The sequence below is a fragment of the Musa acuminata genome, chromosome BXJ1-1 (assembly GCF_036884655.1).
Source record: "Musa acuminata AAA Group cultivar baxijiao chromosome BXJ1-1, Cavendish_Baxijiao_AAA, whole genome shotgun sequence".
Taxonomy (NCBI): Eukaryota; Viridiplantae; Streptophyta; class Magnoliopsida; order Zingiberales; family Musaceae; genus Musa; species Musa acuminata.
In genome coordinates, this window is record NC_088327.1 from 11266455 (window position 1) to 11282282 (window position 15828).

The window sequence follows — 15828 nt, forward strand, 5'->3', positions numbered from 1 at the left end:
CTGTAACACGCGTGTGAAGTTTCAGGACTCGGCTTCTACGTCACTCACCTTGCCATGCACGGTTCCACCATCTTCATTTCCCAAACGCCCCTCTAAACTTCACAAGCTACAGCATATATATATCTTTACCGGTGTTGTTGTTCTATCTGAGTTCGTAAACGCCATGAACGTACGACTGTCGTAGGTTTGGATGAAGAAATCCTCAGCTCAAACTCGGCACGCGCCAACCACGTGAGATCGTGACGGGAAGCACAGTAGAACTGTCCCTCCCAGCGGATTCGGATCTTCAACTCTACAGTGTTTTCAGTCTGAGACCGTCCATCTTGCTTTGTGATCCGTACAATAACTTGATCTACGTGAGCCCGATCCATTAAAGAATCATGATGGGCTCTTTCGATGCGGCCCAAATGCTACAGTATTTTCGTTCTGAGACCGTCCATCTTGCTTTGTGATCCGCATTAAAGAATCAAGAAGGGCTCTTCCGATTGCGGCCCAAATGCGTACGAGAGGCAGCTCCGAGTTGGGAACCCCATCTGCGCCGCCTCGTTAGGCCACAACTCTTTGCTCTTCGCCTGTGTTAGTGCCCAAGACGGCTCGTTCGCCCACCACACTCGTTGGCGTCTTAATAATCTCCGGCTAGAATCAATAACCCAATTTGGGTATAAAACACTACATTCCTCGTTATTTAGGTCGATCGAGAGAGGGAGAGAGATAGAGAGAGAGGGGGATGGATAAAAGGAGGTGAAGGAACGAAAAGAAAGCGAGCAGCCCGGTTCTGGTGTTATCCTTCCCCATCCCCTTCTGCCGCCTCTGCACTCCCAAACCCCGACGCAAGGAAGAAGAAGCGGAAAAAGAAGATTAAAGAAGAAGAAAAAACCATGCCTTCCCCTTACGGGCCATCATCCAACCTATGGGTCCTTCTCGGGCTGGGCGTCGCCAGCATATTCATCATGACGCGGCGGATGCGGCAGCGGGCTTTGAAGGAGGATTTCGGCGCCTTCGTTGAGCGCCTACAGCTCCTACCGCCACCGCCGCCGGCGCCCCCGAAAGCCCCCCACCCCTTGAGTGGCCTCACCTTCGCCGTCGCCGACATGTGAGCGCTCTCGTCCCCCGCATCTCCCGGCCCTTCTCTTCATTCCGGCCTTTCTTTTGTTCATCTCGAATATTGTGTTTGTGGATGGAGGGATTTCTTTGCCTGCCGTTTAGGGTTTATGCGGTTGACTGATTTGCTGAGGCTGTATATTTAGCTGTCTGGTCATAGTAAAATTATAACGAGATATCAATTTTATATTCGATCAAATCGTGTAGCGATTGTTACAAGATGTCATTAATGGCAAAATAATGGGAATGGTGTAGATGATCTTGTTGAGAGTTGTGGAAAGTCCAATTCTTGCAGATGATGAACAATATATACTGGTAAAGCTGGTGTCCTACTTTTGGTTGTACATAATTTGCTAGCAATTTTTTTTTTTTTTCATGTTTATACGTGTATGTATAAAGAATTTTGGCTATATGTATCTCTTTTACCCAGCTCCTTCAATTTTGGTGATATATCGTTGTGGAAATCTTTTTATCTAGAAATCTCATTACTTCCTTGATTTTATCAATGAGTTTCCCAAGTGAATTTTGCTTTGGGCTTATATGATAAAAATTTCAGCTCATTCATTTTCTGAGGTCATGAAGAAAGTATTGTAGATAGATTGTCTCTTGCCATTGTGCTATATGATATGCTAACAATGTTTTCCATCTTTACAAGTAGAAGTATAATAAATTTTGGTTATTTGTATCCATTTTACCATTGTTTCTTTAATTTTCGTAATATATGGTTCCGAACATTTTTTCATCTAGAACCACATTGTTTCTTTGAGTTGTCACTGAGTTTCCAATTGAAATTTGCTTCGACTTTTACGATAATATTTTCGGCTCATTCATTTTCCAAGGTCATGAAGATAGTATTGCAGACAGGTTGTGTCTTGCCATTGTGCTATATTATGGTCTCTTAAACTGTTTCAATTGAGCTTTGACAGTATTTCTAGTTTAAGCTATTCTCTGCGAGTGTGGTTGCTCATGCTCGAGAATCAAGTTTGTTTCCAATTATGGCCTTGGTGAGATTCTTGACTGTTTCATTAATTAACAGATTTGATATCGAGGGATATGTCACTGGGTTTGGAAACCTGGACTGGGCTAGGACTCATGAATCTGCAGCAAGAACAGCACCGATAATTTTGGCTCTTGTAGATGGTGGTGCCACTTGTATTGGAAAAACTATCATTGATGAGTTGGCATATGGGTAAGAATACTACATAACCTTGTGACCTTTTTGCTTCTATATGTGTTTCACATAATTCTGCTGATCAACCAATAATTTCTTTGAAGCCATTTAAATTATTTATTATTATTTTGCAAACAATGTTCCAAGTGAATACTCATATTCCGTTGATTTTGTTCCCTTTAATGTTTATTTACCAATGTAAACTTTTGCCAGCATGAGTGGCGAAAACAAACATTATGATACGCCTACAAACCCTACAGTTCCTGAGCGAGTGCCTGGAGGATGTTCAAGTGGATCATCTGTAGCTGTTGCTAGTGGTTTGGCAGAGTTTTCCTTGGGTGAGTTCTCACAGTACCATTCTCGTGCCAATGAGCTCTTTGAGATGAAACATTCTTAAAGTCTGTTTCTAGGCTAACTTTCCATGTTCTGCACAACTTTTCTGGAAACTAAGTCATGTTATTTGCTTGTGTTTATCATGGTTTCATCATGGTCAGTATTTTTTTATATATACACAGGCGTTGATACAATTGGTGGAGTGAGAATACCTGGGGCTTACTGTGGCATCTTAGCTTTCCGGCCTTCTTATGCAGCTGTGTCTACTTTGGGCTTTGTTCCTGTTTCCCCAAGTCTTGACACAATTGGTATGTAAAGTTTTTTCTAGCACATGATTGAATGGAGTTTGACATTTACACTTCTGTAGTCTTCAATATGTATTCTGATGTCAATGAATGAGACTGACTACTTTAACTACTAGTAAAAGGAGGTTACTTTATGTCCATGTTGTCACCCTGTGATGAAAGTGCAGATGCATGTGTCAGGATGTAGTTATCAGATTTATGCCAAAATTCTGATGAGATGTGTTATATATGATTTCATGGTTTGTTTCTATAGACTTCTAAATATTTATAAACAAAAAACTGCATACTGAATGTATTATCCAATGCAAAAGAGCGAACAGAAATTAGATCTAATCCTTTTTTTTTTTTTCCTGATTTCATGTTGTGCCAGGTCATGCTTTTGTTTTAGATCAGGTGGGGATTCTCCTAAGTAACATTAACAACCAAACCTATGAAAATCTTATATACTGGAATACAAACTATAGTGTTTATTTTGATCAATTCTAAAGAGATCTCAGGTTAGGTCGTCCATAATTTATGTATCTTGTTTGTTCCTTGCTTTTATGTCCTGTTAATTAGTTTGACATGTGTATTATGTTGCATTTGTGCTCTAAGCATGTCCAATTTAAATTTCAGATGTTAGTACAGTCTCTTTGGAGTATTAATAATTTCTCAGTATATGAAGCATTAACTGCATGTGATATGCTCTACATTAGTACTTACTGCAACCATTGGACCTCCCATCTGATGGAGGTAAGGGACATTGTGGAGGTTCATAGATGTGTGGTGGAGAAGAGATGCCTCTGAAATGCCATCAGCTGTGATGATTCTAGAGTTGGAAGTGGGATAGGAAATGGGCAATTGTTGAATAATTATCCCCAAAAAGTTACTTCTGTGTTATAATTTTTGGAGTTTAGCGTGTGCGACTTCAGGTTTGTGCCTTTAAATAATTTCTTACAGAATGAAGTAAAATATTTTCTCTCGTGTCCTCAAATCTCATTTGTGCCTTGTAAAATATTTACAAACCTGAAGAAAAATATCTTCAGGTTTGTGCCTTTACAGAATGAAGTAAAATACCATTGCTTATACCGAAGTACCAAATATCCTCTCCTTATGCAAAGATCAAAATTTGTGAAGTCAATGTTCACCTGTCAGATGGTACCTCAAGGCGTAAAGGTTTTGAAGCACTAGTAATAAAAAATGTTAGGTTTGATATCTCATAATGCTTGATTTTTGGTTGATCGTTGGGATGCTAGCTTGCTTACGCTTCATTCCAACTGTTTTTAGAACTTGTGTGCTACCAATTTTACTTAGTATGATGCAGCATAAAAAGGAATACTGGCCTACGAATTATTGACAATTTGGTTGTTGTGTTTCTGATCCACAGGTTTCTTCTCGAAGGACCCTAATGTCTTGCGTCGTGTAGCTTATTTATTAATCCAGGCTCCATATTCTGGTCTGCGCCAGCCTAGAAATATATTTATTGCAGATGACTGTTTTGAACTGTTGAAGATACCAACAAGCAGGGTGACTCGGGTGCTGATCAATTCTGTAGAGAAGCTATTTGGAAGTACGTGTCTGTGTATTGGATTCTTCTCCATGAAGATATTCTTTCCTGTTTCATTATTGTCATTTTTTGTGTTATTGATTTTGCTTGAACAGTAACTTCATTGATTTATGACTACAGAGAAACTTCTAAAGCATCTAAACCTTGGAGATTATTTATCTTCAAAACTTCCTAGCTTGAAGCAACTTCAAAATGGAAAAAAGAATGGTGACTCAAAGAGTACACTGTTGTCACTTGCAAAGGCTATGCAATCACTATTCAAGTAAGTGTGGAATTCTGTTGATAGTTAACCAGCTTTCAATATTCTTTATCCACACATGTATATTCATGACTTTGTTATGGATTTTTCCTTAAGTTGGTAGTGGTAGGATTTATTTTTAAAAGTTTGGATCACCACATAATTGAGTTGGTTTTTATCAAATGATAACAAAGTGAAACTAATAAAATATTGAAGCTTTTAGCTAACCTAGCTGGTAAAACTTTGATAGTTTATCGCAAGGTCATAGGTTTGAATTTTGCCTTCACCACTTATCCTTTGCAAAATAATAAGAAACAGTCTAGCAAATTTATGCAATAAAAAAGGGAGATGCAATACATTTTCTAATATGAGACCGATCATTATTCCTGATTCAAATTATTTAAATATTTTTTGGATGGCCTGGTTCAAATTATTCAAATACATTTTCTAAGAGCGGGTATGTCACAAATTAAAAAAATATATAAAGAAAGAAGAAAACGGAGTAAATGATTGACAATGTCTGACCTCAGGCTCAGGAGAAGTATATAAGATTACAAGATAAAAAGAGCACGCAATTTCCATATTAAGATTGCGTGTCGTACGAAACTCTTTAGGGGGTACTGTTGCTATTGACTTGTGTTTAACTGGCTCAAGGTTGACTTTAGACCTTATTTTAGCAAACATCTTATGTTGGATCCAGTAAGTTGCAAAAGAAAATTGTATATTTATTTGCAATAATTCAATATATTGTTTTTCTAATTATTGACGTTTGATTGGTTTGTACCAAATTACTTACTGACCAAGGCACCAGCGATATGTTTGTGATGATGAAGTATACTAGTTAATAGTCAAAGTTCTTTAACATTTCAAGGCATCAGTCTCTAGAACTGTGACTTTGAGTTATAAAAATTATTAGTCATGCCATGTTATGTTGAGACAGTATCAGCATGTGGCATGGCTCATGGTATGCTGACACATCCTTTTTTCTATTGTTAACTTGTGCTGCTTACATGTTGATTGGTATGCCAACAAAATTCATCATTGAAAATTAATTCTCTCCAGGAACATCTGGGATTTACTGAATTAGTGGGCCATCTTTTGCTTTCCATATACATGCATTTAGCCAGATAATGTGTATCTGGAAATTTATTTTAATACTTTCTGGTTCGTAGTGATGCTTAGTATATGCTTACATCCAATTTCATAGTTATTGCTTACCAATACATACTGTGACTTTTCAAAATCCTGTTAATGTGATTGCTGAACCATAATTATCATTGTGTTGTATTTACAGCCATGAGTTTAGAAATAATCATGAGGAGTGGATCAGCTCCACTAAGCCTGCCCTTGATCCATTTATATCAGCTCAAATTAATAGATTGGCAGATGATAGTCTTGCACTTGATTGCTGTCAGTCTGCAAGAGAAGAATCACGCTTAGCCCTCAATGCTCTTCTAAAGGTAGCCCTATACAATTTTTTTTCTTTTTGATATTTATTTGTTGAAAACACTGAATGGTTTTATAGATTATATAAGTCATATTGAAAATTGATGGGATTGCCATTCAAGATTTTGTTCTTGTGGCTCAAAAATGTGCTTCGGCTTCTTGTTGACATGTTGCAGTTGTTTGGACCTTTCATTAAATAGTTGATCTTCAAGTTAATGTTCAATCTTATGATCTGCAATGAAGGCACCATATATTTAAGCTCTATGATCGGCACCATTTCTATATGCTTTTGTGGGTGTTTGTACACATCCTTCAGAACTCTACTGTCAAATTTTAATTAAGGTGAAATTACACCTACCAGTGAGAGCCAGATCTTGCATCTTGACCACCAATTTATATAGCTAATCGCATTCTGTCAGATTAAGCATAACATACTGGGAAGTGGAAGGATGTTGTAGTGGGTTGTGAAAATGATCAAAATGCAAGTAGTATAATGAAATGTTGGAATTTGATGGTGGAACATAAGGATTCTAGACTTCATGATACCAAGTATTTATGCAACAAGTGCACTGTGTGATGGATTGCAAGGATGGAATAGGGTTGACAGAACAATTATGTAGGCAGTTGGGTGCCAGCAGGGATACATAAAGGCAAAGTACTAGAAGACAGACAAAGAGAAATTCCTACCTAGCCTGCAAGCTAGGAATTGGTATCTGTTGTGTCAGGTTCATATATGTTATCTGAGAACTGAACAGTTTTCCAGTTTGCAGTTACAGAAATAAATTCATACTAATCTCACTATTTTGTGGGATGTTTGTATTGCTGATCCTTGCTATAATTGAACTAAAATTTGAATTTATTCCAATGTTGAACTTGGCTTACATACATGCACGTGGACATCCACGTGCTGACACACAGCAAGTCCCCTAATTTCTAATAATCACATGATGATATATAGTTGAAAATGCTATATACACCTTGTGAGGTAATGTATTGCAGATGATAATTGTAGTTGTCATATACCATGGAATAAATAGGAGCCATCTAACATGTTTTATCACTGTAACTGGATGTTATACTAGTTCAAGTTGACTGAGCTGATGATTCTTACAGGACGAAGGAATACTTGTTCTTCCTACTGTCTTAGGACTTCCTCCGAAGCTTAATGCAAAGGAGCTGTCATCCGAGGACTATCTAAACCATACATTTTGTTTATCTGCTATTGCTAGCATGTCAGGCTGTTGTCAGGTACAGTGCTTTTCCATGTAAACTCATGAAATGCGTTGGTGGACATCAACATGTTCAGCTGATACTGATCCAGCAGTTATTTTGTCATGCTAACCACTGTCGTTGTGTGTTTTTTTAATTTCCTCACTACAGGTCACAATACCCTTAGGATTGTTTGAAAAATGTCCAGTCTCAGTTTCCTTTATTGCCAGGCATGGAGGTGATCACCTTTTGCTGGATACTATTCAGACGATGTATGCCATTCTTCAAGAACAAGCTGACATAGCATCCAAGTCCAACTTCTCAAAAAGCAGCATTACGAATGAAGAATCTGCAGAAATTGCTAAAGAAAAAGTCAGTTACATATCTTTTTATGTTCTGTTGTGTTCCTTTGTAGTCTTGTAGATATGTAGCTGTCGTAACATCACATCTATCGTGTAACATAGTACTGTTTTTCTGAATTTACGTTTTATGCCGACCCTGTTCTGCTTCATTTGTCATGATCTCTTGTGAGATTTTACATGGATTTTTTAACTTATAATTTGGTCAAAATTGCAAGAAGAATTTCCAACCTTGGTTTAGATGCTACTACCATAGTACCATTTTTCTTATTGTGAATACTGTTTAAGTTCTTTTTTCCCCTCAATTGCAGGGTAATGTTGCTTACAAGGATAAACAGTGGCAAAAAGCTATAAGTTTGTACACAGAAGCAATCAAACTAAATGGGAAAAATGCAACATACTACAGTAATAGGGCCGCTGCATATCTGGAACTGGGAAGGTATTTCTTGTTTTTGGCCTCTTGTTTTAAGATGTTCATCACTTCTTTGTTTTTTTTTTTCTAATCACACGTTCGTTTTGTCTGAACAGTTACCTTCAAGCTGAAGCTGATTGCAGCTCTGCTATTAACCTTGACAAAAAGGTCAGTAGTTGTAAAATTACAATAATCTAATCTGTGATGTTTTATTTGATCATTTATTATTTTCTTCTATTTGATTATTAAGGAACTTTATTTTAGTTCCTTAATGAGCATCTTGTTCTCCTATTTTATTTCTTATGTAGCATCCGTTAGTATGTAGTTGACGCTACTAGTAACTTGCTTTGTGCACAGAACATTGGTTTCGTAATATATCTTATGTAGAGTATGTTGGTCTGCTGAAAATTTTTCTGCTGATATTCTACCATAGTGGCCTTTTAAGAAATTGGAAGCCTTCTAGTTGACTAAATTTTGTTTCCTTATGCCAGTTCAAAAGGCTGGTTCAACATGGTTAGTGGCCTGGGTTTCTGTTGCTTTTCTATATTATACTTTCTATTGCTGCTAACTGAACCTTAGTTCATGTTTCTGTGCATGCTGGTTACTTTTTACATGGTCAAAGTTTTAATTTGGATCCAGTTTTGATTGTTGGTAAGTATGAATACAATGCAGGTGCTAATAGTCAGAAGGTTTTTGTTTTAGGCATGTCCTTGATTTGAACAAGAAAGGTTCAGAAGACATGAGTAAATAATAGAAAGAAATAAGGCAAAAATAACAAAGTCACTGTAGTTTAGATTACAAAAATAATGCTAAATGCAATTCTGTTACATTATCTTTAATTTAAGAGTTCTAGGTAATATAATTGAATGAGTAAACATGAATTAATTGAAAACTAAATCTCTTCAGGTCAATGCAAGCTTATAAATGGTAATACTGTTAACCTTGAAAATAATATATGAGATTATGACATCACTGTTCTCCCCATTGGATGGTAATGTTAACCTAGGAAACAATAGTATAGCGTCTCAAATTCAGTTTACATCTTGAGCTTATGTACTATTTAAGACTATGACTTCACTGTTTTCCGTTGGACGGAGCCTCATACCAAAGTTTAGTCTTTCTCTATGCATGTCAATGATTTTCTGGGTGTACATGCTTATACAGGCACACCTATGCACGTTCTCCCAGTCTAGGTTTTCTATTCTGTATTCCATTCATTGATCATGATTCTAGCCTGCAAGTGCCTGTTGATTGTTGTAGTCAAAACCTAGCAAATAGTCCGATTGGTGGTGGAGAGTGCAGGTACACAGTTGAAATTTTATGGTTGCCAATCTTTTTTATCTTGCCATTTTTTGGTTTGAAACCAGGGCAAGAGTACGTGATTATGCTTTCCTCAAAGGCATTGTATGTCCGTCTGTTTTAATCAGCTTATTGTTCTGGAAAACCATCCTTTAAAGTTGGTGATGCATTCAATTTGTTGGATGCTTTAGATGCACTCAAGTGATATCAGTAAATCTTCATTTTGCATTTTCTTTATTTTCATTCTCTCAAGTGAGTATTTACCTTGTTTCTATGGATTTTGTCAGAATGTTAAAGCATATCTGCGAAGAGGTACAGCAAGGGAGATGTTGGGCTATTACAAAGAGGCAATTGAAGGTCTCTCTCTTACTCACATGGACACGACACACTATTCACACATTGCTGACGTGCTTTAATCATGGGCTTCTCATCGTGATTGAGATATCTTATCCTTTCATATGAATTGCATCATCTCTGTTTCAACAAATCTTAATAGCATCTAGGGACTGTGCCTTCTCCCATTACCAGTAAAGAATTGTATAGATGTTAATATAATCATAGTTAACAGTGTTAATATATAACGTCAATTGCTAACTGCCTTGTCTGATCTTTCTCAGATTTCAAGTATGCCCTTGTTCTGGAACCGACAAACAAAACAGCAAACCTCGCCAGCAATAGGCTAAAGCAGCTATTTCAATAAATACAAATCAAGTTGCAGAAGTCATGTTTCCTGAAATTTCTGGGAGTCGGTGGTTTGCGCGGTCATTCAGGTTCCAGCAATGCATCTTGCAAGAGCACCAATCGAAAGATCAGCAAGGCCACAGGGAACACCAAACACTTGATTAAATTACTGGGATGCTGATGTCTGCCATCCTGTTGCTTGTGAAGGTGCCTCAGTTTTCTCCTATGGTTAATGTCAAATGAGAAGCATTACTTTAATGTTAGTTCTGTCATCTTGCTGAGTTTCTCTACGTTCTTCTTTTTACTTGTACAATAGTCTCATTCAATAGCTGAATAAACTTGCCATGGTTGAGACATTTTCTATGTCTTGAATTAGATTCTTCGTTTCTTTAATTACATGATGGCCGTCTTGTTGATCTTTCATTTTTTCTCTAGAAATACTTAAAGTTCTATTTTAAGAGCTGGTCATGTTTTACTGTGTAGACAATTGGTTCAGAAAACTGCATGATCAGCATGTGTTTGACCGAGTTCTGAAGGTTAATTGATCTTTTCAAAAATAATTCTTTAGTGGAGCATGACAGCAAATGTTTGAATCATGGTTGCTTGTCAAACCATGATTTGAGGCTTGTTACATCCTAATAGTTAGGAATGAGTTGGGATACTTGACATGCAAATTCGATTATAGAAATATTAGTTCAATTAATGAAAGAACAAGTAGTGCAAATTCAAGTGTACTCTTTTCTTTTTTTTGAGAGAAGGGAGAAAGATGTTGATATGCTCTTCTGGGCTAGTTTGAAATGTTGGGTGGCTTCAACATCAAGTGGTTAGCAATTTGGGGCCCGATGGATCATGCGTGATCCAAAGGAAGCCTAAGATAACAATTAGTCTGCTGATGCAGGGATTTTGTGATGATATCTTTTCGTAAGTTGGGACTGTAGGTTTCGTCATTATCTGGTCCATGGATAATGCAGAAGAACTGAGAAGATAAAAAGTGGCTAGGTGGTGGTTCACTGGTTGCCATCAGATGATTGCCCTCTCATCACCGCCGCTCTTTTAGGTGGGAACAATAGTTAAGAGCTCGGCTGATGATGATGACATGATCCAGGCGGCTGTACGCGGCAACTATGCCGGGCCGCTGTCGTTGACGGCGACATGGGCGATCAGGTCCAAAGGAGAGGGAGAAGTTGGGTGAAACACCTCTCCTGTTCATGTGAATCAGCAGCGTTTGGGGGGTGGTGGAAGAAGAAGGCGTTTGCGATCTTGTCTTTGACTTGGCTTCTCGAGAGCCTGTTGCCGTCCCAGGGAAGACGAAGGGAGCCGATCGATATTTGTTCCTTGCACGAGTGGGTTGCCGCGGGTCTCCCCATTCCTTCGAGTGGTAGGACTAAAAGGCCCCTTTCCCTTCTTACTCGTGTTGAGATCGGCATCGAAGTAGTCGCACGTAGAATAGAAACGCTGAACCACCAATAGGAATCGTCGTCAATCTCTGACCTGTGTAAACTTTGAAAGTGCCACGGTACCGACATGGGAATCAGCCATCTGTTGGGTTCCCTTCGCACGCACATGAATGCGTTACGCGAGTTCCAAAGGCATCACGGTAGACTTAGTAGTACTCGGGCCACTTGCATTTGTCTGCAGGAATAATAGCACGTTGATCGTCCCTTCTGGAACCCGTGTTTGGTGTTCCCTGTGCCTCGATGTCTAGGGAGAGAGAGAGAGAGAGAGAGAGAGAGAGAGAGAGAGAGAGAGAGAGAGGGATGTGGCTGATATTTGTTTTGGGAAAGACGGGGAGCGGCCGATGAGACACTCCATCTGCTGCAGAGAGCGATGATGGGGCCAAGGGGACACCATCTCACCCTTATCTCCCGATCGCACTGCTTGATAGTGCCATCGTGACGACTCCATTATTAGGAGAAGATTCAATGAATTTGGACTTAGAAAGTAAGAAAGATCGTGGCAATATTATTATTACTGCCTCTTCGATTCACCTCACTCGATAGATGGACAGGAGGAGGAGGATGATGTAGCGTTACTGATGCGATAGAGGCTTGGATAGTGGGATTATTACATCACAGTGAGACTCACTAACACTCTATTAGAAAGAGAGAACAAAACTAGGGAATAAAAGGGTAAAGCAAGCGGGAGAGCAAACCCTTGATGGGTCAACGTGCCCACCAATCCATGGCCGTCAATTGCCGCGAGGACCGCGTGGACCCACCTGACCCGCGCACGGGCGGTGGGTCCGGCACGAGGGAAGAGCAGCAGCAGACGGTTCGGAGGGAGAGAGCGATCCGGGTCAGTGGGCGGAGGCGGCGGAGACTCGCCAGGCGGAGGTGGCAATGAGGGGGCGGGTGTGCCAGCCGAGGGTGAGGCAGCCGTCCGTCTCCTCCACTCGAAATCCGTCGCCGCCGGCGTAAAGGGCGAGGAGCATGCTGGCCTGCTTGAATGCGTTGGAGCCGAGGTGGGCGGGCTCAAACCCGGCGCGGGCCATCCGCACCCGCCACTGCCCCAGCGTCTCGTGCCGCTCTGTCCGTTCCGCCCCCTCGCACGCCACCACGTTGCAGATCTGCCGCCCCAGGTAGGCCTCCGCCATCGCCCGGTGCTTCTGCTGCTGCTCCTCCTCGCCCGCCTCCGCCGCCTGCCCCCCGCCGCCTTCCAGCGAGTCGAACATGCTCGAGTAATAGTGCAGCGCCTCCGTGAACCGATCCAGGAACGTGCCCCCGTTGTGGTTCGCCTCCTCCTCCACCACCGTCACGATCCGCGGCCGCACCGCCAGCACCATCCTGAGCACCTTCTCCAACGCCCCCGTCCGAGCCAGCAGCCGGTGCAGCTCCATCACCGAGTTCACCGCGACCGCCTCTTCCTCCCCCTCATCATCACGATCGCCTTCACTACCCTCCCGTTCGAGCAGCATCCGAGACTCGAGGTCCGCAAGGCTGGAGGCCACGAAGCCGCGGTAGCGGAAGTCCACGCCGATGGTCTTGGCGAGCATGTCGAGCTTCCAGCCCACCTGCTGCAGGGCGTCCGAGTGGTCCGATTGCGGCGGGCCGATGCCAGTGAGGCGGAGCGACGGCGGCCCCCCCGGGCGGAGGGCGAGCGCTTGGAGCAGCGCTGGCCACTGCAACCCCTGCCTCATCCCGAAGTCGATGACGTGCACGCGACGGCAGCCCGAGAAGGCCTCAAGAATGGCTTGGTTCGCGGTGAAGTGGGCGAACTTGAGGTACGGGCAGCTCTCGTAGAAGTGTAGGTGAAGGAGATCCTCCAAGGCAGGGGAATCGAGGGCGCGGTCGACCTGGGAGAGAGGACGGCGACGGTAGATCCGACGGGCGATGGCTTCAGCGAAATACCCGGCCACTTTCCGCATCGGGCCGTCCTGAGAGGCGGCCAGCACCGAGATATGCTTCACCAGAGCGTCCGCCGCCTTGAGGTTCTCCTGCTGCACCGCCTCGGCGCACGCCATCAGGGCGTGAACCAGGCGGATCCCCGTCTCCTGCGTGTCCACAACCACCACTGGAAGCGCTGCTGCCGGCTTCGCGGACGACGCCCCTTCCGTCCTCGATCCCCTCGCTCTTCCAGCCTCTGCGCCCCAGGAAGATGACGAGGAAGGAGAGCAAGTCCTCTTCCGTTTCTGATCTCTCGGTGACACGATCATCTCAGATTGGGGATCTAAGCCATAGACAACGCGGCCACCGGAGGCGGCAGCCGGTGGAGGAACGGGTTTGAAGCCGTAGGCGTCCGATGGGCGCAGTGGAGCAACGGTGGTGATGGCAGGTGGCTCAGAGACGGCAGAGGCGGTGGAGACATCAAACCTCTGATGGTGGTGGTGGTGGACGGCGGCGGCGACCGGCGGTGGAGGGGGAAGCGGGGGAGGCGGCGCATTAAGCTCGGAGAGCATGCTGTCGAGCCAGGCGGCCAAGTGCGAGGGGTCGTAGTGGACGGTGTCGGAGGCAATCTGGGGGAGGACCGAGGCATCGTCGCTTGCGGCCGCGGCGGTGCTGGCCATCGCCATCTCCAGCTGCTCCAGCTTCTGGGCGACGTCCGCCATGTCCGACGACCGCACCTTGTAGCCGAGCGCCGCCAGCAGCTCGTCTACGCCGCAGTCGTCGTCCTCCATCCCCATCGATGACGCCGCCGTCATCTTCCCCTTCGCGCCCGCCATGTCCGCCGCCGTCGCCACATGGTAACCGCTACCACCTCCTGCCCCAGTCTCTTGATGCTCTCGTTTCATCTTTGCGCCACCTTGTTATTATCATACGATGGCTCAGCTACTTAATTTGCCGAAGCCAAAAAAAGGCTTCCTTTCCACACACAAACACACACACTCTCTCTCTTTTCTGTTCTTATGTTTTGGTGGAAGGCGAAAATTTTCAGGAGCCAGCTGAAGGAAGATGGAGGAGGAGGAATTAGGGGATGCGTAGATCGAGAGGTACGCTCGAGAAGAAAAGAAGAAGAAAAAGGTAAGGTGGGCGCAACCGTGGCATCTCTCCGGTCATTCCTTTGCTTTCCTTTTCACTGGAACTTTGGCTACCCCCGTAGATACCATTCGCCTACTTTACGATTTGAGATAAACCAACCACCAAACCCAAAACCATAATAAAATAAATAAATAAATAAATAAATAAATAAATCTGACAATAGTTCTCATGGATAACAATGTTAGGTATGTCTGATGACACAAATTCAGCATCGCTGGTCTTCCTACAAAATCTTTCAATCTCAGACTTTTTCTTTTGGATAATTGTATGTAGATAATAATTCAATCGAAACCCAAATAATTCATGCCCAGATTCAAATGCTAAACGACAACACTTCGATTCAACTGCTGGACTCCCCACAAAGCACCACCCATGTTACTATTATTATTACTATGCATATTATTATTATTATTATTATTATTTTGGAAAACTAGATAAGAGAAAGCGAACAAGAGCGAATCGAATGGCCACCGCAACTTTGTCTTCGTTGAGAACACCGACTCGCTGCGGCGAAGATGCCAACGCCTCCCACCACCCGTACCTCACGATTCGTGCAGATACATATGATGCCCCTAGCGCGAGTCTTAAAGCGCATCTTTGATCGGAGCCAGGTCCCACCGCCACCGCCTTCCGTTGCTGCCACGAATCACGACACTGTTACCTGTCCTTGAATCTTTGGTTTCCGAAAGACGGAGAACTCTTGGACGGTGACGGTGACGGTGACTGCCGCGCTTCTCCCGCCTGTGCACGACATACCCGTTCGGCTACCCGATGTTGGATTGGGGCCGACCGTGGGGCCTCACGTTCGGCTTGTGGCATCCAGGACACATGGTACGTTGAGCGGGGATCCGAGAGCAACCCCACATCACGTGGACGCGGGCCCCTCAGGGCACCATACATCCACTCGCAGTTCGATACGGTAGCAAGTCGTGAGGGGACCACTCGGCAAAGCTCCGGCGAATGCGTCGGAAACGGATTAAAGTCGCTGTTCCGGGTGGTCCCAGTGACGGCATCCGTAACGGCCCCTATCTTTCACGTTGGCAGCTTCCGAGGTGGTAATGACTCCATCGTTGGTGTCTTCCGGTGGATGTGTGGATTACATGCTAATTCACATCGAAGCATGTAATCATCAATTTGCGTCCATCATAGGCGGAAGGGTTTTTACGACGTTAAATTTCTTGGTGGGTTTATTATCCCTTCAAAAAGAAAACAATACAATTAAATGTCGCCAAAGTATTTTTTTTTTTTTGTTA

The 15828-nt window shown here is 43.0% G+C and overlaps 2 protein-coding genes across 2 annotated transcripts; one reads left to right on the forward strand and one right to left on the reverse strand.

The window, feature by feature from the left end:
- The first annotated feature begins 602 nt into the window (after positions 1 to 602).
- On the forward strand, positions 603 to 10456 carry LOC103991814 (translocon at the outer membrane of chloroplasts 64). The gene is made up of 13 exons (XM_009411358.3): positions 603 to 1093; positions 2138 to 2290; positions 2486 to 2610; positions 2788 to 2913; positions 4277 to 4459; positions 4577 to 4718; positions 5989 to 6154; positions 7254 to 7388; positions 7521 to 7721; positions 8020 to 8147; positions 8237 to 8288; positions 9707 to 9776; positions 10037 to 10456. The coding sequence occupies exons 1-13, from the start codon at positions 879 to 881 to the stop codon at positions 10117 to 10119; spliced, it is 1779 nt and encodes a 592-aa protein (XP_009409633.2). The 5' UTR covers positions 603 to 878; the 3' UTR covers positions 10120 to 10456.
- A 1573-nt stretch (positions 10457 to 12029) lies between these two features.
- On the reverse strand, positions 12030 to 14614 carry LOC135673237 (DELLA protein DWARF8-like). Its single transcript, XM_065182069.1, has one exon. The coding sequence runs from the start codon at positions 14326 to 14328 to the stop codon at positions 12397 to 12399; it is 1932 nt and encodes a 643-aa protein (XP_065038141.1). The 5' UTR covers positions 14329 to 14614; the 3' UTR covers positions 12030 to 12396.
- Between the last annotated feature and the right edge of the window lie 1214 nt (positions 14615 to 15828).